This window comes from Rhinopithecus bieti, unplaced genomic scaffold (assembly GCF_001698545.2).
Source record: "Rhinopithecus bieti isolate Rb0 unplaced genomic scaffold, ASM169854v2 scaffold_30775, whole genome shotgun sequence".
Lineage (NCBI taxonomy): Eukaryota > Metazoa > Chordata > Mammalia > Primates > Cercopithecidae > Rhinopithecus > Rhinopithecus bieti.
In genome coordinates, this window is record NW_016813906.1 from 241,592 (window position 1) to 268,979 (window position 27,388).

The 27,388-nt window shown below is 41.5% G+C and overlaps 1 protein-coding gene across 1 annotated transcript in view; it reads left to right on the forward strand.

Annotated features, from left to right (window-relative positions):
- Positions 1–7,125: 7,125 nt before the first annotated feature.
- XPO1 (exportin 1) overlaps positions 7,126–27,388 on the forward strand; it is a 58,032-nt gene continuing 37,769 nt past the window's right edge. Inside the window, 3 exon segments of the mRNA XM_017849062.1 lie at positions 7,126–7,916; positions 15,681–15,782; positions 19,467–19,539. Coding sequence (XP_017704551.1) covers positions 7,791–7,916; positions 15,681–15,782; positions 19,467–19,539 — 301 coding nt within the window. The 5' untranslated portion in view covers positions 7,126–7,790.

Sequence of the window (27,388 nt, forward strand, 5' to 3'; positions counted from 1 at the left end):
ACTGGTCTGCAATCCTGAAAAGGGCCTTTGCCAGAATCTAAACCATGCTGACACTCTGGCCTCACACTTCCAGCCTCCAGTACTGTGAGAAATAAATGTTGTTTAAGCCACCAGACTATGGTACTTTGTTTTTTTTTTTTTTTTTTTTTTTTGAGACGGAGTCTCGCTCTGTCGCCCGGGCTGGAGTACAGTGGCCGGATCTCAGCTCACTGCAAGCTCCGCCTCCCGGGTTCCCGCCATTCTCCTGCCTCAGCCTCCCGAGTAGCTGGGACTACAGGCGCCCGCCACCTCGCCCGGCTAGTTTTTTTTTTGTATTTTTTTAGTAGAGATGGGGTTTCACTGTGTTAGCCAGGATGGTCTCGATCTCGTGACCTCGTGATCCGCCCGTCTCGGCCTCCCAAAGTGCTGGGATTACAGGCTCGAGCCACCGCGCCCGGCCTGGACTATGGTACTTTGTTACAGCAGCCTAAACTGACGGTTGCAGCAGACATATAACCCCATGTCATTATTTTTACTTTTGGCCTAGAAGTACTTCAAACAAAACAGCTATAGCTTCCTCCGTCCTGTCTGAGAATGGTCCAAGTTAAGTGATATACTCTCATTTCTCCATGATTAAGAGAATCTTGGGATCCATTGTTGAATGTCACCTCATAGAAGAACTGTACAGATTTCTCAGACTATCAAACTGTAACTCCTAGATTTAGCAGCCTTGTCACATACTTTTCCACTATGTTCTCAAAAGGCAGCAACTCACCTGCAGGCAACTGCTGATTCTGCTCCTGACTGACTTGAGGCTTCACAGACTGTACGTAGATTATTCACTGACAGAATACTCATAATTTTCTATAAACGTTCTCCACTAAATTGAGCTTGATAGAAATAGGGGTGCAACCCAGACTTTATCTTCCCAGGTCAATTTTTTCTTGAAATGAGTATCCTGACTGGGCAAGGTGGCTCAGGCCTATAATCCCAGCACTTTGTGAGGCTGAAGCAGGAGGACCGCTTGCCTACAGGAGTTTGAGATCAGCCTGGGTAACATGACAAAACCCCTTTTCTAAAAAAAAAAAAAAAAAAAAATACACACACATATATATACACACACAAAACTAGCTAGGCATGTTGGCATGTATCTATAGTCCCAGCTACTTAGATGGCTGAGTCAGGGAGGATCCTTTCAGCCTGGGAGAGACACAGTGAGACACTTTCAAAAAAAAAAAAAAGAGAGAGAGATCCTTTCTCTCTCACCCTGTTTTAGCATCATACACAATCATACTTTTGCCGGCGTTAGATTGGTAATTTTTTTTAGACAGGGTCTCGCTCTGTCACCCAGGCTGGAGTGTACAGTAGCATGATGGCATCATCACAGCTCACGCAGCCTCAACCTCTCGGACTCAAGTGATCCTTTCACCTCAGCCTCCTGAGTAGCTGGGATTACAGGCGCATGCCACCATGCCCAGCTAATTATTGTATTTTTGGTAGAGACCACGTTTTGCCATGTTGCCCAGGCTGGTCTTGAACTTCTGGGCTCAAGCGATCCTCCCACCTTGGCCTTCCAAAATGCTGGGATTACAAGCCTATGGTAAAATCGATTTCGTTATATGTACTTCTAGGGTTTTTTTGTTGTTGTTTTGAGGGGTCCCATTCTGTTGCCCAGGCTGAACTGCAGTAGCGTGATCTTGGCTCACTGCAGCCTCTGCCTCCCAGATTCCAGCCATTCTCCTGTCTTAACCTCCCCAGTAACTGGGATTACAAGTACCCACCACCACGCCAGGTTAATTTTTGTATCTTCGGTAGAGAGGGGTTTCACCACGTTGGCCAGGCTGGTCTCGAACTCCTGACCTCAAGTGATCTGCCCAGCTCCGCCTCCCAAAGTGCTGGGATTACAGGCATGAACAACCATGCCTGGCCTATCCTTGTGTTTAAAGTCACAGTTTCCAAGATCCTCTCCATGACCACATTAAGTGAGGATTTACTGTATTTGCATATACTGTATTTGTAAACTTCCCGTTACACTTCAATCTCTAGATTGCTTATAATAGCTTATACGACGTAAACTTTAAATCATCTCTACATTGCTTATAATGCCTTATACAATGTAAATGCTATATCAATATACTGCATTGCGTTTTATTTTGTATTATTTTTGTTGTATTATTTTTAAAATATTTTCCACCCAGGGCTGGTTGAAACTGAGGATGGGGAACCCACGGATAGAGGGCTAACTGTACATCACATATCATACATAGTACATTATATATGTATGTATATATGTATATAAAATGGCTTGATATTATTCATTTATGTAATGAATAAAAACTTAGGTCTGAAAATTATCCAAAATCATTCTGGTGCATCTAAACATTGAGTTGTTGGGTTTTCTTTATTGGAGGGGAGTTAGAATAAGTGGTGCTTTGAGGTTAGTCATAGTCCATCGTGAATGAACATTTGCTAAAGAAAATTGTATTAATTCAATAAACCATTTATCCACCTCTTGGTGGCACAAAGGGCCTAGTAAATTTTGGTGGGCTATTTGCTCTTAAGCAAAGAACAATCTGTAAAGTTGATTTGGAGGACGCTTGGGAACAAACAAGAGAGGCAACCACGTGAAAGACAACGTGCATGTGACTTTCACAGAAAATACTATTTGGTGATGATTTAGTACGTGAAGTGCCGCTAGGGTGAAAGGAAAATCTGAGTGTTGCAGATCAAGGGCACCAGGTGGGACGCAGTTGGCATGCAAGCTCACCCAGCCACAACATGCGCTGTCAAACCAATCACCTGGGATTACAATGTTTTGGTTTTCAGGAAAGGTTGGTTGTCGAAGCGGCCAAATTCCAGCCTGGGGAGAGAGAGTTGAAATTTTAAGACTTTCCCAAGAAGTATTTCGATATATTTTCCGAGACCCTGAGAAGATCACGAGGCGCCAAGAATGCACGCCCTGCGCCTCACCCTAATCTGTCTCTCAGCTACCTGGCCCAACCCAGGCCTCTAAAATGGATTAGAGGTCTGGGGCCTACAATTGGCCTCGGAGGTGTTCCTTTCCCTCCTTTCTCCACCCCTCCGAGAGTTCAAAACAACTGGGTGTGCCATCCCTTTTCCTAACGCATCCCCCATCTGAGGGGCGGATCCTAATTCCCGCGGGCTCAGGCCCCCGCAGGTTGGCGGGAGCCGGTGGGGGCGGGCCGGCCGAGTCCGGGGAAAGCAGATGCAACACCGCCGCGCGCCGCGATCAAACTCGCGCCGCCACTAGCTCACGAGCTGCGCCCCACCCTCTCCGTCACCGAAGGCGCCCAGCCAATGAGCAGGCGGGAAAGGCCGGGCCTGCGAACTAGGCACTGGGAGGGTGAGGGCCGCAGGGGGAAGGGAAGTCGAGGGCTCGAGGGCGGGCTGCGCTTGATTGACAGCTTGTTCGAACGAATCCTCCATGCGGCTTTCCTTCGCTCTCTTTTCTACTCAGCCCTGCTCTTCGTCCTACCTCCTCCTCCTTCACCCCTCTCCTCTTGCCTTTCGACCCTCCCCACTTCCCCTCCCCCACTCTGCGGGCAAATCGCTGCTGAAAAGAGGCGGGGGCCGAAGCGGCGGGCTCGTGTGGAGCCTTGAGGTGGGATTGACTGGCGCTCAGGCCAATGAGAGATAGGCTCATGGCGCGGCTGTAGCTGGAACTGACCAATAGGAGGGCGGGCTGGGGGCGGAGGCCCAGGTTCCAAACGCTCCGCGGCGCCATGGGCTGAAAACTCAACCGAGATGGAATCTCCCAGTCTGAACCGGTTTCAACCGGTTCCGAGTTTGAGGCACTAGGAGGAGGGGGAGAAGCGGCTGCAGCGGCCGCGGCAGGAGCAGCGGGAGCTACAGCATCAGCAAGAGCAACAGTAGCTACAGCCCCGGCGGCGGTGCCTGTTCCAGTCTTTGCTGCTGCAGTCCGTGCAACCACCCAGAGGGGGAGGGGGGAACCACCAGTCGCTGAGGAGCAAGAGAAGGGGGGAAAGTTTAGGCGAGCCGGGGTGGGGGCCCAGCGCCGGAGCCGCGTGAGAGAGGGAGCCGTGTTTTGGTAGGGGGGAGTCGGACTGCAACTGGCAGCAGAGCGTCCCCCCGGCCGTGTGGACTCTACACCCCCTACTCCTGCCGCTTCTGCTGCTGCGTGTGGCTGGAGGGTCCCCCTGGGGCTGAATCTTTGGGACTTGACCCCGTTCCCTCCCCTTCCCTCACTCCCCAGCCGGGCGGGAGCATTTATTCCCCAGATTAATTCCCCTTCTTTTGGGCCCACAGCGGAGCCTGCGATTGAATGGAGCGGCTTTTGCCGCTGGGGGATGGAGGCGGGGAGGCGGCCGCGGGAGGGGAGCGCTTGCTGGGTCATTCGCGTGTGCGGGTGGCGGTGGACGAAGGCGAGGAGCGTGATAGTGAAGCGGGGCCCCGCGCGGGGTGGAAGGGCTTCCCCAGCCCCACGGGCTGGGGAGAAGTTGGGGTGATTTCAGGAACATCTCTGTAAATTATTAGGAGTGGAAGTTTCCAGAAATATTTAGTGCAGCAGCATTGAAACGTCCGCCTGCATCACGTGGCCCCCTCGGTGGAGAGCTTGGGATGGGGGAGGGAGGGGCTGCCGACTCCCTGTTCCTCTAGCAAGGAAACTCGAAAGCTCTCCGGTTTTTTGCAGAGTGGCATGTGAAGTAGGAAAGATGAATTTTTCAGGGGCCTGCACATGGGATTCCGTCTTGTAGTTCCTTTTCAGGGGTTTGAGTGTGATAAGTTGGTTAAACCATTTACTGCTGGCCTCGTACAGTGGAGGATGCCCTGATTCTCCTTCATTTCGATGTCTGAGTTTGGGTTGGGTGGGAGGAAGTGGTGTAGTAGAGGAAGCATTCAGTACTGGCTCAGCCCGGACCTCCTCTGATCACGCCGAGGCCATGCTGCATAGAGAAAGGGCCGTTGAACTTAAGGCGCCTGGTCTAAATGCCTCCTCCGAGTATGGGCGGGGTGAGTGCGTGCTCCCGTGTGCTATAGTTAGAAGGGCTGCAAATCGGTTCGGGTGGGAAGCCAGGGGAGGGCGGGCCCTAGTGAGGTGTGTTTCTCCTGAATGAAGCAGGCGGTTGCCCACACACCTAAGGAGCAGTCAGTCTTTCGCCTTGTAGCGACTTGTTTTTTTTTCACCTAGTGTGAAGTTATTAAGCAACGGTTACGATTTCCTGGGTTTTGGATAGGAACTGGCATTGGGGGTCACTTGTAGAGTCACAACATTATTCATTAAGCTGGATAATCCCTAGTGTATGTTATCCAGTGAGTGGATTTTAGGATTGAAGAGCCCAACGGGAATGAGCGTTCGTGGTTACACCTCTCCCTCTATGACTTGTTTGCTGTCTGATTGTATATCTTAAGTGTGGGACGCTGCTGTTAGTGGAAAGAATGTTGTGGAAGCGGCTTGATTTGGGGGACTAAATGTGCTTGGCATTGACCACAAAGCCGCCATTTCTGTACTATGTACAGTTCAAGAATAGGTAGGTCATTTCGAAGACAGCCGCTAGTTCTAAGGATGGCAAACTACTGTATTTAAATCATTCTATTCTAAGTCTCGTTTTTCACATCAGTCTAGTTCGGAGAATTCTATAAGGACAGTGTATTTGAAAGTGAAACTTGGAAGAGTCATTTTCTTAATCCTTTTTTGTTTTGGCATTAAACTATTGTAGGAGTAAATAGGTGAAAAGTTTGTTCAATATTTAACCGAAATATTTGAAAACTTCTGATACGTAGATCTTGATGCTTTGTGGACATTGCTTTTAAGCCTCAAATAATTAAGATTGTTCTGATCTTTTAAATTTTATGGTAGTTGAAGGTGGAGAGTTTACACATTCATTTGTGGAATATATATTTCCTCTCAGTTTTTAGATCTTAAGGGTTTTTTTGTGGTGTGTAACAAGTATCTTGCTGTTTAAAAAAGTTTAATGCCTACCACAAAATATTTTGAAGTCTCATCAGTTTTGTCAATAACGGACCGATTCTTGAACTCCTAATTTCTTGAGTTTCACATTATTTTTACATCATGTCAGTCATAGGTGACTCATTTTTTGGAGTTCTAATCTGTTGTAACAGACGTTATATTTAAATAAGACATTTGCATTAACATTGAAATTGCTGCCATTATTGTTATGGACATTTTTAAGCTGTTATAAAATAGCCAGGAATTAACGCCTTTTTTCCCCCCTGCCAAGCTAGTTTGTCCAAGTGCAATGTAAAGAAATTAGCTACTCATTTTCTGGTCCACGAAAGTTCCTAAAATGGGAAGAAGTGGAGATCTTACCTTGTTAATTCTAAATACACTAAACCGGGGGTGCCAGGGATGGCTTTCAGGATGTCCTGAATCCTCTATAATTGTATACAAAATCATGAGTTTTTAAAAACTGGGTTAGAGCTATTAGTTCCTCAGAGTCTCAGGCATCTTAGACCCCCAAATAGGTTAAGGACTACTGACTTAACCAGTTAGGTTTGAGTGGCATTGGCTTTGAAGAAAAGCAGAGGAAAGATTTTTTATAATTCTGGGCAACAAAAAGGTGGATGTGTGCCAGCATCTTAGAGTAGAATCCTCTTAAAAGGATAGCATTGCATATGAACTAGTGGGTTTTAACCAGTATATATTTTGGTGAAGTAGCTCATTTTTCTCTTAGAATTCTTTTTTATTTGGGAATGGGCAGGCTTTTACAGCTTTTAACTTGCCAATGAATACCTGGAATTTAAAAAATCTTGTTAGGCATATTGCCCGTAAAGTTTCTTTTCCTGGATTATATATTCAGTAAATATGTTTGTAGATGTAATTTCAATCCCCCAATTCATTGAGGGTTGAAACAATTAGAATGGTTTGAGTGTAGAAACTACGTTATTTCTATAGAGGCTAAGGGGATTTATACCAAGATATATTAGACTTGTGGTTCCTGCTAACCATTGCTGTAGACAATAGGAATTACTGTATATCCACATTTTGATTTTTAACGTCATTCTGTCTTTGTTTGTTTGTTTTTGAGATGGAGTCTTAATTCTGTTGCCCAGGCTGGAGTGGGGTGGCGCATCTTGGCTCACTGCAACCTCCGTCTCCTGGGTTCAAGCAGTTCTCCTGCCTCAGCCTCCCAAGTAGCTGGGATTACAGGCGCCTGCCTCCACGCCTGACTAATTTTTGTATTTTTAGTAGAGATGGGGTTTTGCCATTGTTGGCCAGGTTGGTCTGGAATTCTTGACCTCAAGTGATCCGCCCACCTCGGCCTCCCAAAGTGCTGGGATTACAGGTGTGAGCCACTACGCTCAGCCCATTCTGTCTTTATAGAATTATTTTTATAAAGTTAAGATAATGTGAAGTGAGCTTTTACTGAGTTATCCAGAAGACCCTGGTTGGGAAGAGAAGAAAAACACATTCACTTGAACTTAATCCTACTTGCTTAAGAAGTTTCGACATCAAGATAGTGAACTGTATCACGTTTTAGGACCATAAAATCCTAATAGTGGATGCATTTAAATAATAGATTAGCATACTCTATAAATGTTAGTAGAATAGGAAAGTCTTTGTGGTGTATAAACAAAACACTAGAAAAGTTGAATGGACCATAATAATTTATGTAATTATCAAATAGCTAAGTAATTTGAGCTTCTGTTACTTGCTTTTACTATCTCAGTTTTTTGTAATTAAAGTCTCTAAAGTATTCATTAAAATATTTGTAATAACATGGTTGAAGTAAAATAACTTGTAGGAAGTTTTTGATAATTCCAAAACTTCATAGGCAGCTTCAATGTTTTTTCTTTATTTTCAGTAATCTATGCCAGCAATTATGACAATGTTAGCAGACCATGCAGCTCGTCAGCTGCTCGATTTCAGCCAAAAACTGGATATCAACTTATTAGATAATGTGGTGAATTGCTTATACCATGGAGAAGGAGCCCAGGTAAAGTAGCCAATGAAAACTTTATAACATTTTGACAGTGTAACAGAGTTGTTGGGTTTAGAATAAAATTTTAAATTATCACCTTTAAAAAAGGTATTCCATAGTTTGCGTTAATTTGGATTTCTATATTAACCATAATGAGAATTAGTTTGGAGAAAAAAATTGCATAATGTTTGATATGGTTACATTGGGTTGTTTTGGAATACTATTCTTATACTTGTTCTGTCCTTAAGAGCCGAATGTTATTAAATACTTCGTAGGTATTAAAGGTTCTCTGTACTTTTATATATACTTAATATGTTTGGAGCTAATATGACTCTTCTACTTTTAAAACATTTACAGAAGTACTTCATAGATATGTTTGTTTAATTAAAAACAGGAATACCAAGTATTTTTATGTTAGTTGAATTTTGTGCACTTTTCTAAGTGGTACTGGTAATGTAGGGAATTATCTTGAACATAAACCATGCTTTAATCAGTTTAAGTTTTTGGCTTTTTTGAACCCAACTAAAAGGTGAAACAGAAATAGTGTGTAAAATTTTAAATTGTATGTGTCACAAGAAAAAAAAAACTGGATTTTTTACCTGTGGGGCCAAACTTTTTTTTTTTTTTTGAGACAGAGTCTTGCTCTATGTCCCAGGCAGGGGGGCAGGGGGGGGATCTCAGCTCACTGCAACGCCCGCCCCCTGGGGTCAAGGGGTTGTCTTGCTTCAGCCTCCCTGGTAGCTGGGATTATAGATATGCACACCACTGTGCCTGGCAATTTTTGTATTTTTAGTAGAGACGGGGTTTCAGCCATGTTGGCGCAGGCTGGTCTTGGTACTCCTGACCTCAGGTTGGATCCACCTGCCTCGGCTCACCAAAGTGCTGGGATTAGCGGCATGAGCCCGCTTGAGCCAGCCAAAGCATGTTTTTGAATGAGTAAAATGTTCTGTAGTTGGGTCAGAAATCCTTTTTTTTTTTGTTTTTTTGAGATGGAGTTCGTACTGTCACGCAGGGCTTGGAGTGCAGTGGGCACATCTTGGGCTCAGCTGGCACCCTCCGCTTCCCAGATTGCAGCAATTGCTCCTGCCTCAGCCTCCCGAGTAGCTGGGACTAACCTGCGCACTCCGACGCCCAGCTAATTTTTTGTATTTTGGTGGAGGATTGGGTTTCGTATATGGCAGGATCGGTCTCCATCTCCTGACCCATCGTGATCGCGGCCCTGCTTGCCTCCCAAAGTGTGGGTATTACAGGCGTGAGCCACGCACGCTGTCCAGAATCTTTTAAGGAGTTTTTGTTGCAGCACAGTAGATTTTCTGGTCTAGATGAATGTTCAGCTAGTAGATTGACGGTTACTTATATTGTCAAGATATTTGTATTTGTATTTGCCATAATTAAGAACTGGTGCCATTACACTTTTTGAAAACACGTAAAGAATGGATATAGTACTATCTTTTTATAGTAGCGTACCAAAAAGCATGCATCGCTAACAATGTCTTCCATTCCCCTTGTGAAATCTAACAATAGATGCTTCACTGTAGTGGAACTTGAAAAAGGGCGTGGAAGGCTCTACACAAACAGAAAACATTACTGTGCAGTGATCGTGTCATGCTTGTTAGCTCCGGGTTTATACTCTAGGGCAGTTTTGATCAGATACTTTATCTCCAAAGCATTCTTGGAAAAAATTATCGATCAGTATTTATTATCCCTGTCATTTAGTTGTCACTCATGCTGTAGCATTCAAGCATGAAGGGCTTTAAGCTTCATTTCTTCTAGCATGGATGCATAGAAAACAGCTGCTTTTGGAGGAATGCTATGAAAGTACAGGTTGGGTTCAAATTTGTGAATATAATGTTAGAAGCCACCGGTCTTAGCCATTGGGGAAAAGGCATTTAATTTTTTCCACACTACGACTTCAGCTATTTAATCTTTGCACTAAGCTATTCACTAACATCTAAAGGTATGGATAATAAAGCCCAACAGAGCAGTGTTTCTTCATGCTTATAGCAGAATCAGTGGTAATTTTTATAATTGAGAATATACTTACAGTAATACTGGCTTTTAATATGTTTCATAGTATGTAGAAATTTAATGGTTTGTTTTAAAATTGAGTTCTTAATAAAAAGTAGATTAAGAAAAGTGTTTCTAAATTTTTTTTTTGTTTATAAGAATAATAGGTTAACTTTCCCAAAGTAAAAGGATTTTGTCTGCAGTAGTTAATAGATCATGTGACAAAATCAGTTGCGTAAAATAACTAGTTGCGTAAAATAACTAGCAAACTTATATTGTATTATAAATGAAGAAACAGATTTAGAGCTTAAAGCTGGTTAAGGAGTCCTTTTGGTCTCTAAAAGTCCTGTGTTGTTAGTGAGTCTACTTTTTGTTTACCACCTCCTTGAGGGTCTTATTTCAAAGGAAAAGGAGTAGTAGCAGAGAGCTGCTGTGGTGGAAAACATGTTTTTAGTGTTAGATGTCTTAATTTGTTTCCTGGAAGCTCTCTCTAGTCATTGCTTAAGTCCCATGTACAAATGTGACCTGCCCTACAAGAGATTGGAGGGTTAGTAATGATGAGGTTTATAAAGCCCCTATTACAGTGCTTGGTAGGTAGAAGGCACTCTGTTTAAAGGGTACATTTAGCAGTATAATGAAAATGATTTAGCATATGTGATACTCATTACTTGAAGTTAAAAAAAAAATTTTCTACTCATAAAATATCGTGCGCTAGTAATGACAAGAAAAATTTATTATACTAATTAAGCCTCTCAAGTCAACTGGGAAGAAAGCTGTAGGTAGCCTTTTTTTAAAAAAAAAAAAAAGGAATGTGTAACTTGGGGAGGGGAAGAAATTATTTACAAGGGTGACTTTTAATCTGTAGACAACTTTTGCATACATGGTTAGTATAGTAGGCTATTTAGCACTGTTACATTAGGACTACTCTCTGTTATAAGTATTTTTCTATTTTTAGCCAAGTAGACACCTAGAAAAAAGATACAGGAAGAGTTGGATGTTGTCTCCAATATTGTGTTCTGTTAAAGATCTTGAACTCTATTGCTTAGCAACTAAAATGCTTTCACCATTCAGTTAGTAGCACAAGGGAGATGCTAGGTTTTCTTTCTCTTTAGTTTGCTTTTGTGTCTTTTTTTTTAAACCCCTGCTGGGGTTTTAAGTTTATAAAGAACATTATGTAAGAATGGTGGGATTAGAATACATTAGAATGCAAATACTAGAAGTAACGTCGGAGAGTAAAATTACAACTAACAGGAAAGAACATGATTTATGTAGAGATTGAAGTGAGTGGTGATAGTGTGGGAAGTTTTTGATTCTGTGTAGAATGCTTATCACTTCAAAGCATCTGACAAAATGGCAACTTGACCAAGTAACTTTTACTGTGTGAGGATCTTTGATACAACTTTTCCTCTAGTTAGATAAGGTTATCTAGCTAGATATTCTCAGGGAGAAGATCAAAACACTGCTAAAATGTGCTTTGGCCCTAGATAACTCACATCATTATTCTTTCTGCCTTCTATAATTTCTCATATGACACATTATACCCATCAGTCCTTTAATGAAATCAAATAAAAATGTGTATAATTGTATTTTAAAATACACACATTAACTCTTCTAACCACAGACTCACAGTGGAAGCAGGCATCTGATCTTTTCAGGTGACCACAGTGGTTCTGGTGGGTTTCTGGGTAGAGAACAACCATATAAGTTATTGAGTGTATAGCAGTGTGTTTTGCTGATTGATGTATGGGATAGTCATGAATGTGGTATTATGTTTACTACCTGAGGAAAAGATCGTGGTTAAAATAAAGCATCAACGCCAGGATAAGCATATGATTTCTCTCTCTCTTTCTTTCTTTTTTTTAATGAGACAGAATCTTACTCTGTAGCCCAGGCTGGAGTGCAATGGTGTGATCTCAGCTCACCACAACCTCTGCCTTCCGGGTCCTGATTCAAGCAGTTCTCCTGCCTAGCCTCCCCAGTAACTGGGATTACAGGCACGCCCCACCATACCCAGCTAATTTTTGAATTTTTAGTAGAGATGGGGTTTCACCATGTTGGCCAGGCTGGTCTTGAACTCCTGACCTTGTGATCTTCCCACTCGGCCTCCCAAAGTGCTAGGATTATAGGCGTGAGCCATGGTGCCCTACCAAGCATACGATTTTTTAAGAAAAAGACTAGAATAAAAGCCAAGCTAAAGATTATAAGGTATCTTTGTTGGAAATGGTTGTAAGAGTGCTTCCTACCCTGTTTTTGATGCTTTGTTGTTTATAACCACATAATTAAACCCATGATAAAGTAAAGTATAAGAGAAAGGTAATTGACAGATTTTAAAGTCATCAAACCTTTTTCTTGCTCTGTCATACAGGCTGGAGCACAATGGCATGATCACAGCTCACTGCAACCTTGACCTCCCAGGCTCAATCTTCCCACCTCAGCCTCCTGAGTAGCTGGGACCATAAGTGCATGTCCCACCACACCTGGCTCATTATTAATTTTTCTTTGTTTCCCAAGCTGATCTTGAACTCCTGGGATTACAGACATGAGCCACCACACCTGGCCCAAACTTTTTGCTTACAACTTTTAATAGAAATAGGTAATAGGGGCCGGGCACGGTGGCTCAAGCCTGTAATCCCAGCACTTTGGGAGGCCGAGACCATCCTGGCAAACACGGTGAAACCCCGTCTCTACTAAAAAATACAAAAACTAGCCGGGTGAGGTGGCTGGCGCCTGTAGTCCCAGTTACTGGGGAGGCTGAGGCAGGAGAATGGCGTAAACCCGGGAGGCGGAGCTTGCAGTGAGCTGAGATCCGGCCACTGCACTCCAGCCTGGACGACAGAGCGAGACTCTGTCTCAAAAAAAAAAAAGAAATAGGTAATAGGAAGGATCTAATTGAGTTATAAAAAAAAACCTTTAAAGATATAAAAGTGGCCGGGCGCGGTGGCTCAAGCCTGTAATCCCAGCACTTTGGGAGGCCGAGACGGGCGGATCACAAGGTCAGGAGATCGAGACCATCTTGGCTAACACGGTGAAACCCTGTCTCTACTAAAATACAAAAAAAAACTAGCCAGGCGAGGTGGCGGGCGCCTGTAGTCCCAGCTACTCCGGAGGCTGAGGCAGGAGAATGGCGGGAACCCGGGAGGCGGAGCTTGCAGTGAGCTGAGATCCGGCCACTGCACTCCAGCCCGGGAGAAAGAGCAAGACTCCGTCTCAAAAAAAAATAAAATAAAATAAAATAAAAAATAAAGATATAAAAGTGAAAAGGATTAAACCATTGCTTTTTGTCAGTAGAATTAAAAGCTGTTTGGTAAAAATACGTTAATGTATGAAAAACTTACTGAAATGAAAAAACTATATAAAATGTTGACATGGCTGGATCTTAAAAACTGTCAAATGGAAAAATCTAATTGCAGAAAAGTTTTTTTTTGGAGAGGGAGTCTCAAGTCACCTAGGTTGGAGTGCACTGGGACAATCTTGGCTCACTGCAACCTCCGCTCCTGGGTTCAAGCGATTCTCCTGCCTCAGCCTCCCGAGTAGCTGGGACTATAGGCGCACGCCANTGCTTTTTGTCAGTAGAATTAAAAGCTGTTTGGTAAAATACGTTAATGTATGAAAACTTACTGAAATGAAAAAACTATATAAAATGTTGACATGGCTGGATCTTAAAACTGTCAAATGGAAAATCTAATTGCAGAAAAGTTTTTTTTTGGAGAGGGAGTCTCAAGTCACCTAGGTTGGAGTGCACTGGGACAATCTTGGCTCACTGCAACCTCCGCTCCTGGGTTCAAGCGATTCTCCTGCCTCAGCCTCCCGAGTAGCTGGGACTATAGGCGCACGCCACCATGCCCGGCTAATTTTTGTATTTTTAGTGGAGATGGGATTTCGCCATATTGGTCAGCCTGGTCTCGAACTCCTGACCTCATGATCCGCCCACCTCGGCCTTCCAAAGTGCAGGGAGCCACTGTGCCCAGCCTGAAAGATTTTTTGAGTATAAGCATAAAATTTGGTAGCCATACAACCCTATTCATGAAATTTACACACATGCCATGAAAATGAGGACAGGAAAAGACAAACCAAGTTCATGAAAGCCATTACTTTTTAAAGAAGGAACAAAGGTGTACTCCCAGCACTTTGGGAGGCTGAGGTGGGCGGATCACGAGGTGAGGAGTTTGAGACCAGCCTGGCCAACAGGGTGAAACCCTATCTCTACTGAAAATACAAAAATTAGCCAGGTGTGGTGGCACGTGCCTGTAGTCCCAGCTACTCGAGAGGCTGAGGCAGGAGAATTGCTTGAACCCCGGAGGGGGAGGTTGCAGTGAGTCGAGATCCTGCCATTGCACTCCAGCCTCGGTGACAGAGTGAGACTCTAACTAAAAAAAAAGAGAGAGAGAAAAGAAGGAAATGGCAGGAGGGAAAGGCACAAAGATGACTTTCATAAACTTTAGTTATTTTATGTTCAAAGAAAAACTGATACAAGCACAAGGTGATGGCTACATAGATGAGTTATTTCTGGATTTGCATGTTAAAATATGAAAATAAAACGGAAATAGTTTCCAAAACAAATATTTTATATAAGAAATTAGTGAAATTTCAAAATGGAGAAAGGATGGTTACAACAAATTTTAAGAGCCCTTTTTAAAGAGCTCAAAGGGTATATAAGTATTTGGGATTTGTGGTCTTACTTAGACCTAGTTTTCAGTAGTCTTTCCATGAAATGTATTTTTGTAGTTAGAGAGCTCTTGGTAACTCTTGTAAAGTGGAGTGTCCTGCTACATTACATAACTTATCTAAGTAGATGTGATTTTTTTGTTTTTCTAGAGGCAGAGTCTCTGCTCTGTCACCAGGCTGAAGTGCAGTGGCACCATCATAGCTCAGTGCAGCCTTGATTTCCAGGACTCAAGTGATCCTCCCACCTCAGCCTCCTGGGTAGCTAGGACTACATGTGCAAGCCACCATGCGCAGCTTTTTTATTTTTTATTTTTGGAGAGTCATGACCTCGTTACATTGCCTGTCACCTAGGCTGGCCAGCTGGTCTTGAACTCCTGACCTCAAGTGATCCTCCTGCCTCAGTCTCCCAAAGTATTGAGATTACAGGCATGAGCCACTGCAACCGGCCTAGATAAGAATTTTTATGTTGTTTTTGGTTGATTTAAATGCTGATAACTCATTTGCTTCAGAATAGATCTTTGGCTGAAATCCAGTGCAGTTTTGAGACTAAAAAATAAACCAAATTTACTCCCAAAAATGTTACTCCGTTTCAAAAAAGTAAAATATTTGCACCTTTAAAGATTAGGAGTTGGCTGGGCATAGTGGCTCACTCCTGTAATTGCAGCATTTTGGGAGGCCGAGGCAGGCAGATCACCTGAGGTCAGGAGTTCAAGACCAGCCTGGCCAACATGGTGAAACCCCAGCTTTACTAAAAATACAAAAATTAGCCGGCTGTGGTGGCACCCGCCTGTAATCCCAGCTACTCGGGAGGCTGAGGCAGGAGAATCACTTGAACTCAGGAAGCAGAGGTTGCAGTGAGCTGAGATTGTGCCACTGCAGTCCAGCCTGGGCAATAGAGCAAGACTGTCTCAAAAAATAAAAAAAAAAGATTAGTCATATTTAAATAATTTTATTTCTTTTTCTGTAAAGTCTGATTTTTGAATATTTCTGAACATTGATGATAGAATCTCTGTCCAATTAGAATTTGTACCTTGCTCAGTAGTTTTCATTTTAATGAATGATTCAAAAGAACACGTTAGCTTAATTTTTTTTTTTATAATATTTTAGCAAAGAATGGCTCAAGAAGTACTGACACATTTAAAGGAGCATCCTGATGCTTGGACAAGAGTCGACACAATTTTGGAATTTTCTCAGAATATGAATACGAAAGTAAGCAAGTGGTGGTTTTAAAATCTGTTATTTCTTTTCTTCCAGTCATAAACTTTGAGGAAGGTATCTCATTTTTAGTATTAGCATTTGTTATCTCAAATCATTTTATATTGTTAATTTGTTTCAAAATTTAGTCTTAAGCATATAATTAATTCTTGCAAATAGTCCTAAGAATTATGAATGAAGTTTTGTAATGGGACTAGTATGCAAGGTGGCTTTTTTGGTTGTCTGATTTTGTTTTTTTCTTTTTAGAATATGTATACAGGTTTAAGTAGCGTAAATTCTGAATGTTATTCAGAGATGAAACATAACATTAAGGAATTATTTTGGGCAAGTAATCAATATAATACAGGCCAGGCACCTCTGACACCAAGTTGTGTGGACAGCTTAAAACCCTACTCCATGGCATTGGGCTTCTAATGGGACAGCACTCAGTTTTTATTTACAATGGAAAATGTTATAATTCGGGTCCTTTTTTAAGTTTGAACAGAAGGGTTGATCAAAATGTGTTTTGTCTGTTTTAGGCTTGATGATTCACACTTCTCTTTAAACTGCCTTAAAGTAATAAAATACTATGGCATTCTGTTTAATACACGAAAGGTTTCCACTTGATATACATTGTGTTAAAACAGAAGATAGCCATATTCACATCTGTTTCTGAAACCAGACTTTGTTAATTAACAGTTTTAAAATATTAATTAGTTTTGACAGCTTGTAAATTTTAGGTCAAAAATACAGTCCAGAACTTCCTCAAAGTGCTAACCTTAAGTAACATAACAGTGTTTGCCTGTTTGCTTGCCTGGTAAATTTTGCTTTTTATACTGACAGACATTACTAATGTTTAAGTTGATTTATCAACAGTATTTTTAAAAACTCAAATTTGTCTTGTGAAAATGAGATGATTAGAGGAACAGAAAGAAAGCAACAGGTAAAGAATTCTTCAATTTACATAAATTACAAATGATTTGGTGCTAAATTTATGCACTATGACATTTGGCTTTTATGCAATCATTTTTTTTTTCTTTAAAGATGTTAACACTACCTGATATTAATCATAATGTTCCATTATGTTGATTGCTTGTAATAGGAAGAAAAGGGGTGTCTTCCTGTGCAACTGACACAGCTAGGCTTTGACGGCAGGCCTCCACAAGGTCTACCCTTTTGATTCCCTTTAACTGAATTCTGTTCATCAATTGTTTTTGTTTCATGGGCGGTGGGAGGGGAAAGGGGAATTCAATGCATAAAATAAGTATTTCTAAGGGCTCAGTAGAAATTTCTACCATAGGGATCATTTCATGCATTTATCTTTTCATTTAGTCTTTGCTGTTATCTGTCCCTCATCTTCATAACTCAGCAGTGGATTTCTCAAGTTCTGAGATGTAATGCAAAAGTATAATTCTTTAGAATGTTTGGATCGTAGTGATTTATCATTTGCTTTCAGATTTGACTGTCACTTCAGGTTTTGAGCAAAAATACTAAAAAAAAAAAAAAATTATTTGAAGAGACATGACCTCTGTTGGCTAGGCTGGAGTGTAGTGGTGTGATTATAGCTCACCGTAACCTCAAACTCCTGGGCTTAAGTGACATTCTGCCTAGCTTTCTGAGTAGCTAGGGCTACAGGTGCATGCCACCATGCCTCGCTAACTTACCAATTTTTTTATAGAGGCGGGGTTCTCCCTGTGTTGCTCAGGCTGATCTTGAGCTCCTGGCCTTCCCACCTTGGCCTCCCCAAAGTGTTGGGATTACAGGCGAGGGCCACTTTGCCTGGCGCCAAATAACATTTTTTCAAAGGAATGTAAGTTTTCTTTGTTTCAGTTTCATAGACCAAGTCTTTATGTCTGGGAGAGATTGGATTTTAGGATATTATGGTAACAGATGTATTCCTCTGACCTAACCTGGGCAAAGCTTTTATTGGGCTCCCTGCTTCAACTTGGCAGAAAGATGAAATATGAATTGTATCTTCATCAAGCTTATGCTACCTTTATACAGTTGTAGAAAATAACTACAGGTTAGTAAATAGTAACTTTAGGTGACAGTGTCTTTCCAATAAATATGTAAACAAAAAGTTTGGTTAAATAAGGTGAAGTTATCTTTAAGATTTTATTTCTAACTATATGGTGGGTTTTGTTTCTTAGTGTTTTAAAGACTTTTTAATTGATTTTTGGCAAGAGAATACGTTGTAAGCAGTGCGTTACTTTGACTTATTGAGTCTTGACAATCTGATTTTGTGCCTATAAAATTGTTCAGGGTAGTATGTTTTTAAAAGCTAATTAAGAATGTCAGGCGTTTGGAAAATTCTCTTTTTTTGCTTATTTACGTATTTCTCAGACCTAGACATAATAAATAGATGTGTTTTAAAATGAACAGGTTAGAAAATCACTATTTACTGCTGATTATGAAACATTGTAATAGCATCAAATTTGTAATTTTAGAATTTTGCTTTGGCCTTGTTTTGATTTTGAAAGTTTTAAGGAATGTTCTGCAAATGTAGTACTTTAGTTGAAATGGCAAAATTTTCCTGAAAAGTATGAAATGTTAAAATGAAAGAAAACAGCAAAAACATTCACTGTTTGAGCACAATGTAGTTTGGGACAGTCTATATTGTGCTTTGGATAAAATGAGCATTCACATGATCCCTTTGGTTGAAATACTAATGCTCCTATTTTATTGTGTAATGACTAACCATTTTAAAGATGAACTCTTATTCTCAGCCAAAACTTGCAATCTGAGGTTATATGTCTATATATGAATGAGTTTACCTTTCAGGTATTATAGCTGATTCTTCCCTAATTCTCTCAGTTGAAATGTACCACAACAGTTTTGTCCCTTTTCTTCCTCCTGCCTATCCACGCTAATTGGTCATAGTAATTCAGGTAGTAACTCCTGGAGCTTTATAAATTACTATAAATGTTGTTGACTATTTAGAGTGAGTAATCAGCAGGAGGGACAAAATGGCTTGAAAGTGGTATCTCTGTTTTTTAATTTTTTATACTTTTAGTTATAACTTTCAGTATTTAGGAAGAAATACCTGAAAGGTAGATACAGATTGCAACATGCATTTGTGATTATTTTGACTGTGCACAAAAGTTTATCTTTAAATTAGTAGAAATAGCAACTATAAGGGTGGGGTTAAAATATAAAATAAACCCATGGGTTGTCTTGCTGCTCCTTAAGTAACACACCAGTGATGCTTGTAAACACTTTTTATAGAAAGTATTTGTGACAATACTTTAATATTTGGCCAAAAGCTTATAACTCCTAGAGGATGGTAGGAAGCTTGATAGCATCCAAACTGCTAAATTCTTAGGAGCCTGTTCGTGTTAAAGTACGTGAGCCTATGAGCAGTCATTTATGCTGTGAATTCGTATCTGGCTGCTACTTTTCCTTCGACAGATAAGCCTATTTGGCTGCTAAAGGGCTTTTTATTTGGTTCTTCCTCCTGGTGTGAGCATGTATAAACAGCAGGACGTTATATAGAGTAGTAAACAATAAAATGAGGAAAATGCATGAAAACTCAGTATATGGGTGAATAGATACTTGTTTAATATATGTAATTAAACTTGGTAGCATAATGTTTTTGAAACTTTAGATGTAAATGTGTGAATGTCTGTCCATTTGTGAATCCTGAGAGTTGCCAGTCCTATATAGCAATATATTCACATGCTTCTATTCTCCAATTTTCAGTATTATGGACTACAAATTTTGGAAAATGTGATAAAAACAAGGTGGAAGATTCTTCCAAGGAACCAGTGTGAAGGTAGGAAAATATATTAAAGAATTATAAATTCAGAATTTTGTTATTCCTGGCATTTTTATTATAGTTGTTTGAGGGGGCATATAATGAATATTTAGTATATTTTGCTCTAATGGAGCTTATTGCTTTTATCATGAAGCAAAGCAGGTTCTGTTTGTGTTGGTGGGTACAGGAAGGCCACTTATAGGTTATCTTTTGGGAGAAAGAGGAGACTGGACTGTTAAATTCTTGACTATAAATATTCTAGTTAAAAATATGGACTATGGCACAATGGCTCACGCCTGTAATCCCAGCACTTCAGGAGGCCGAGGTAAGTGGATCGCTTGAGCCCAGGCGTTCCAGACCAGCCTAGGCAGCATAACGAGACCTCGTCTGGACAAAAATGTAAAAAATTTTCTGGGTATGGTGGTGCATGCCTGTGGTCCCAGGTATGTGGGAGCGTTGCTTGAGCTCAAAAGGTCGAGACTGCAGTGAGCTGCAGTGGGCCATGATCCTGCCACTGCACTCCAGCCTGGATGACAAGAGTAAGACCCTGTCTCCAAAAAAAACAAACATAGAAATAAAATATGGGCCAGGCACAGTGGCTGAAGCCTGTAATCCCAGGGCTTTGTGAGGCTGAGGTGGGAGGGTCATTTAAGACCAGAAGTTTGAGACCATCCTGGGTAACATAGCGAGACCCTGTGTTTACGAAAAATTTAAAAATTAGCCAGGTGTTGTGGTGCAGGTGGTGGGGAACAGGGATATCAGTGGGGTGTGGTAGGAGGATCCCTTGAGCCAGGAGAGGTTGAGACTGCAGTGAGCCGCCATTGTGCCACTGTACTCTAGCCTGGGCAACGAGCAAAATTCCGTCTCAAAAATAAATAAATAAATATATATATATATGGTTAACCCAGGGATGGAAAAGCCAAGTACTAAAAATCACAAAGCTGTTTTACCTTTTGTGGTTCTGGGGATGCCTTGTTAGAGGTTGGCTTGTGAAAGGAAGAAAGATCAGAAAATGAAGGTGTAGTGATACCTGTTAATTAATTTAACTTTTCTGTCTGTGGTACCTTGAGGAATGTAGTAATATTTTGAGAAACTTGAGGCAAGGTTAGTTTCTTAGGATTCTTTGATATAGCTAATTTCAGTTATGATACACTGCCTTTTTACCTACTCTATTTCTTTGTTTATCTCTGAAAAATAGAAATTTTTTCTTGACTTTATTATGGGGCACATGATACTTCTAGTAGTATTTTCATTTAAAATATGTTTCATTTCTTTGATTACTTGTCTGTAAGTATTTCCTTCACCTGCATTCTCTTATCATCATTATGGTAGAATAGTGATGTGGATTTACTTATTTAATCTGACTTAAACCTTGACAAAGTTTGAGCACATTTAGAGTTGATTATGATGAAATTTTAATGCCAGTATCTTTTTTTAAGAATATTAAGGATAATCAATGGCAGTATCTTTAATACATGATAAATCATAGATTAAGAGTGATAGTGCAGGAGCAAATCGTGTGCCCTAAAAGAGGTTCTCATTTTTTTAAATGTTTAATTATGGTTTGAAACTTTTAGATCATGTTCTGTGATGGACTGAGAAATTAATAAGCACAGTTTGACTATGTGGTCCAAGTAAGTCCTAAATACTTTATCTCTATTCTTCAGGGATCTTTAGTGTAGTCATTCCTTGTTTCTTTACTACTATTTATTGTTTTACTCATGTGTTACAAGCCCCAGATTTAATTTCGGCCATGGTCTGCCATACCACCAAAAAGTGTTCTTCTGTTCCATTTTACTGTTGTATAATTTTAAATCCTCATTTTGTTCTTAAATCTGCGTCTCTGTTTTTTATCACATTTGATTGTTCTGGAAGATCTTTTCCAGGTTTGAAATATATATGATTATACTAGTTTATCAACATCATAGTTACATTTGTTATAGAAAAAAGTAATTAAAAAAATTTTTCTTTCTTTCTTTTTTTTTTGTTGAGACAGGTTCTAAGTCTATTCCCCAGGCTGGAGTACATTGGCACCATCTCTGCAGCTTCAAATAGCTGGGGTCAAGCAATCCTCCCACCTCAGCTTCCCAAGTAGCTGGGAACACAGGCATGCCCTACTAAATTTTTTTTTTTTTTCCAATGTTTTGTAGGGATAGGGTCTCGCCGTGTTGCCCATGCTGCTGGCTGATAGGCTTGAGCAATCCTCCCACCTTGGCCTGCCAGAGTGCTGGGATTGTAAGCATGAGCCACCACACCTAGTCAACATGATTAGCTTTTTAATTTTAACTGGGAGGCTTCTGTAAGCTGAAGATTTATTTCACAAAATACACTATAACTTCTGAACATTAATTTTCCTTCATCTTTAAGTATCTTTGGTATTGGAAATTAAATAAATTAGTTTTAAAATATTTTATTTCCTTTGTCCGTAAGTGTCCTGTGTTTTAAAGGTATTCTTCTTGCTTGTTAACTGTAGCTATACCCTTTGTCCAACTACCATAGCATATATATTTGTTTACCTGGGGTACATATTGTGCATTTCCTTTGTACCAATGACTACTAAATATTAAGGTTATAAAAATACTTGTACATCAAAGTGCTATATGTCAGTTACAATTACGAAAGACAAAACACATATAAAAGAGGAATCATAAATCAGCAGTAAATTAGGTGTATATAATGAGTGCTTCACAAGCTAAAGGAACAGAATGATGTCTAAGTCCGGCCTTTTAAGCCAAGTTTCGTTCACATGATTGGAAAGAAGTGCCTGGTGTATTTTAAAGGAAGGAAAGGTTTCACTGCCTAAGAGTATGCCAAAACTAGATTCCTGCGTTTTTTTGTTTGTTTATTTGTTTGTTTTTCCGATCTAGAATTTCTTGTATCTGCTTTTAGGTTCTTTTCCACAGCATATGTTAATTTTTTTTTATTTATTTGTTTTTTTAATTTTTGAGACGGAGTCTCACTCTGTCGCCCAGGCTAGAGTGCAGTGGCCTGATCTCCACTCACTGCAAGCTCCGCCTTCCGGGTTCACGCCATTCTCCTGCCTCCTGAGTAGCTGGGGCTATAGGCGCCCGCCATCACACCCGGCTAATTGTTTTTTTGTTTGTTTGTTTGTTTGTTTGTTTGTTTTGAGGCAGAGTCTCACTCTGTCGCCGGGCTGGAGTGTAGTGGCCGGATCTCAGCTCACTGCAAGCTCCGCCTCCCGGGTTTACGCCATTCTCCTGCCTCAGCCTCCCAAGTAGCTGGGACTACAGGCGCCTGCCACTTCGCCCGGCTAGTTTTGTATTTTAGTAGAGACGGGGTTTCACCGTGTTAGCCAGGGTGATCTCGATCTCCTGACCTCGTGATCCGCCCGTCTCGGCCTCCCAAAGTGCTGGGATTACAGGCTTGAGCCACCACACCTGGCCAACATGTTCTTTTAAATTAATGGCATTTTCAGTTTAGGCCTCTTGTGTAAATACTGTCAGGAAAATCTCATGATTCTTGAGTCGGTTAGATGTCTCTTGCTGTGTTATACTTTACTGTATCCTGTACCAGTGGGTCACAGGAGAATAAAATTTTAAAAAGCAAAAGATAGGTCCTGCACAGTGGCTCACGCCTGTAATCCTAGCATTTTGGGAGGCCAAGGCAGGCGAATCACGAGGTCAGGAGGAGTTCAAGACCAGCCTTACCAACATGGAGAAACCCCATCTCTACTAAAAATACAAAAATTAGCTGGGTTTGGTGGCGCGTGCCTGTAATTCCAGCTAATCAGGAGGCTGAGGCAGGAGAATTGCTTGAACCCGGGAGGCGGAGCTTGCAGAGAGCTGAGATCGTGTCACTGCACTCCAGCTTGGATGACAAAGCGAGACTCCGTCTCAAAAAATAAATAAATAAATAAATAAATAAATAAATAAATAAATAAATAAATAAAATTTGAAAAAACCAGCTTGGGCTTCACAGTGAGACTCTATCTCTTTTAAAAAAAAAAAAATGTTTAATTAGCTGGGCATGGTGGTGTGGACCCACAGTCAAGGCTGAGGCAAGAGGGCAGGGTGGTGCAATGGCTCACACCTATAATCCCAGCACTCTGGGAGGCTGAGGATCACCTGAAGTCCGGAGTTTGACACCAGCCTGGTCAACATGGCAAAACCCCGTCCTTACTAAAAAAAATACAAGCGCCCGCCACCGTACCCGGCTAATTTTTTTGTATTTTTAGTAGAGCCGGGGTTTCACCGTGTTAGCCAGGATGGTCTCGATCTCCTGACATCGATCTCCTGACCTCGTGATCCGCCCACCTCGGCCTCCCAAAGTGCTGGGATTACAGGCTTGAGCCACTGCACCTGGCCTCAGGCTGGTTTTAAACTCCTGGGGTTAAAGCAGTCTTCCTACTTTGCCGTCCCAAATTGCCACCATGCCTGGCTGGGAAATTTTAATAGGTGAAATGGAAGAATTTCCTAATAAAGAGTGGTTGCTATTTATGGTAGTCTTTTATTTATTCATCTGTTATGAGACAAGAACTTACTGTATCACCCATGAGGCGCACTGCAGCCTCAAACTCCTGAGCTCAGGCAGTTACTCCTGCCTTAGCCTGCCAAAATAGCTAGGACTACAGGCATGCGCTGCCACACCCAGCTAAGTTTTTCTAATTTTGATAGAGACACAGTTTGCCCATGTTGTCCAGGCTGGTCTTGAACTCCTGGCCTCAAGTGATGCTCCAACCTCAGCCTCCCAAAGTGCTGGGGTTACAGGTATATCACCACCCCTAGCCATCACTGAAGTCTTAAAGGTCCTCTAGGACTACCAGTGGTGGTGATTCTCTGTCAGACTCATGATCCAGATAATTCCCCATCACTTTTTAAAAGTGGCATGTAGGCTGGGTGTGGTGGCTCACACCTGTAATCCCAGCACTTTGGGAGACTGAGGCAGGCAGATCACCTGAGATCAGTAGTTCGAGACCAGCCTGGCCAAAGTGGTAAAATCCTGTCTCTACTAAAAATACCAAAATTAGCTGAGTGTGGTGGTGGGCGCATTTAATCCCAGCTAATTGGGAGACTGAGGCAAGAGAATTGCTTGAACCTGGGAGGTGGAGGTTGCAGTGAGCCAAGACAGCACCACTCTACTCCAACCTGGGCAACAAGAGTGAAACTCTGAAATAAATAAGTAAATAAATTAATTTAAAATGGCATTTAGATAATTCAAATCATAGAGAAAGCCTCTTTTGTTTGTTCCTGGTGGGGGAAAAGACAATGTTATATAAAGGCATTTCTGTACTTTTTATTGAAACCAAGAGATTGTCTTAATCAGTTCATGTGTATGGCTTATAGATCATTTCATTGATTAATAAAAACTTGCTTACAGGCGGGGCGTGGTGGCTCATGCCTGTAAGCCCAGCACTTTGGGAGGCCAAAGCAGGCAGATCACCTGAGGTCTGGAGTTCGAGACCAGCCTGACTAACATGGAGAAACCCTGTCTGTACTCCAAATACAAAATCAGCCAGGTGTAGTGGCGCATGCCTGTAATCCCAGCTGTTGGGGAAGCTGAGGCAGGAGAATTGCTTGAACCCGGGAGACGGAGGTCGCGGTGAGCTGAGATCGCGCCATTGCACTATGGCCTGGGCACCAAGAGCGAAACTCTGTCTCAAAAAAAAACCCACACTTGCACACATTGAATAGAGAAGAAGCAAATTTATGAAAAAAATAGTCCAAAGTGGAAAGATTATAATTACAAGGTTTGATTTTGTTTTGGTTTTTTCGAGATGGAGTTTCGCTCCTGTTGCACAGGCTGGAGTGCAGTGGCTCAATCTCCACTCACTGTAACCTCCGCCTCCTGGGTTCAAGCGATTCTCCTGCCTCTCCTCCCAAGTAGCTGGAATTACAGGCATGCACCACTCCGCAAGTTTGGATTTTTGTTTTGTTTTGTTTTGTTTTAATTTATTTTGAGACGGAATAAATTTGAGACAGCCTGTCACCCAGGCTGGAGTGTAGTGGCGAGATCTCGGCTCACTGGACGCTCTGCCTCCCAGATTCATTCCATTCTCCTACCTCGACCTCCTGAGTAGCTGGGACTACAGGCGTCCACCATCACACTTGGCTAATTTTTTGTGGTTTTTTTTCTTTTTTTTTTTTTAGTGGAGATGGGATTTCACCTTGTTAGCCAGGATGGTCTCGATCTCCTGACCTCATGATCCGCCCGCCTCAGCCTCCCAAAGCGCTGGGATTATAGGCGTGAGCCACTGTGCCCGGCCAGGTTGGACTTTATAAGTAGTTAGGCCCCTAAAATTTCTGAGTTGTACAAATTCATGTCTTTAGTTGGCAGACCAAAGCTGATCCACTCAAAAAATGTTATTTAGTGCTCTCCTTTGAAGTGAGACACGTGGTATATTTATTGGCACTGTAATACTGGCTACATTATTCGACCTTGTATTTCAGCTTATGTTGCAGGGTTTTGGGGATTAGAGCTAATGTATAGGAAGCCCTGTACTTATATATGCTGAGTATGAATAAGTAGTGGGTTAGTAACCTTTTTTCATGAAATAGCTGCATTTCACCAAATCGCCATATACCAGTCTCAGAATACCCTGAAATTTCTGAAATACCTTCCTAAGTGAGCAAACACCTGCTTTTCTGTGTCCTTTATAATTTTTTCCCCACAAAGTCTCAAAATTTCAGAAACGGAACTAATTGAGTCACTCTTGCTTAATAGTATTGAAGATATTTAACATGTTTCCTTTAATTGATACTGACCTTTGAGAGTTTTCCTGTTTGCCTTATTTATTATGTTTAAAGTGTACAGTTGGATAAGTTTTGTCTTGTACATGCTCCCATGAAACTATCTCTGTATAATCAAGGTCTGCCTCTATCCAATTACTTTCACCTTCTCTGCCCCTCTCCACATGTGCTTGTTGTCACTCGTTTGGTAACAATGAAAATGGCTGGATTGTATGGATTTTTTTTTTTTTTTTTTTAAGACAGTCACACTATTCTGTCACCCAGGCTGGAGTGCAGTGTCATGATCTTGGCTCATTGCAACCTCTGGCTCTCGGGTTCAAGCGATTCTTGTGCCGCAGCCTCCTGAGTAGCTGGGGTTACAAGCATGCACCACCATACCAGCATAATTTTTGTTTTTGCAATAGAGATGGAGTTTCGTCATGTTGGCCTGGCTGGTCTCAAACTCCCGACCTCAGGTGATCCGCCCACTTCAGCCTCCCACAGTGCCGAGATTGTACTCGTAAGCTACTGTGCGCCCAGACCATATGGATGTTTTGGTGTACATTTAAGCATCCAACTGTATTCCAAAGTGGTCGTATCAATCTTACCAGCAGTGTATAAGTATGTTTCACATCTCGGCTGACACTTGGTATAGACAGTGTTTTTAGTTTGGCTATTGTACTGCATATACAATAGCATCTCATGGTGGTTTTAATTTCTTTTTTTTTTTTTTTTTTTTTTTTAAGACAGAGTCTCGCTCTGTCGCCCAGGCTGGAGTGCAGTGGCGCAATCTCGGCTGCTCGTGACTGCAACCTCTGCCTCCCGGGTTCAAGTTATTTTCCTGCCTCAGCCTCCCAAGTGGCTGAGACTACAGGCATGTGCCACCACACCCAGCTAATTTTTTTGTATTTTTAGTAGAGATGGGATTTCACCCTGTTGACCAGGATGGTCTCGAACTCCTGACCTGGTGATCAGCCTGCCTCAGCCTCCCAAAGTGCCAGGATTACAGGCATGAGCCACCATGCCCGGCCTTAATTTCCATGTGGAGTAGTGCTGTTCTGTATTCTATTTCATACCCTTAAATGTTCTTTGCCATGCCAGTATGTTTTTTGGTGTGAAATGTCTGTTCAAAGATTTTGCTTAGGTTTTTTTTTTTTTTTTTTTTTTTTTTTATTTATTTA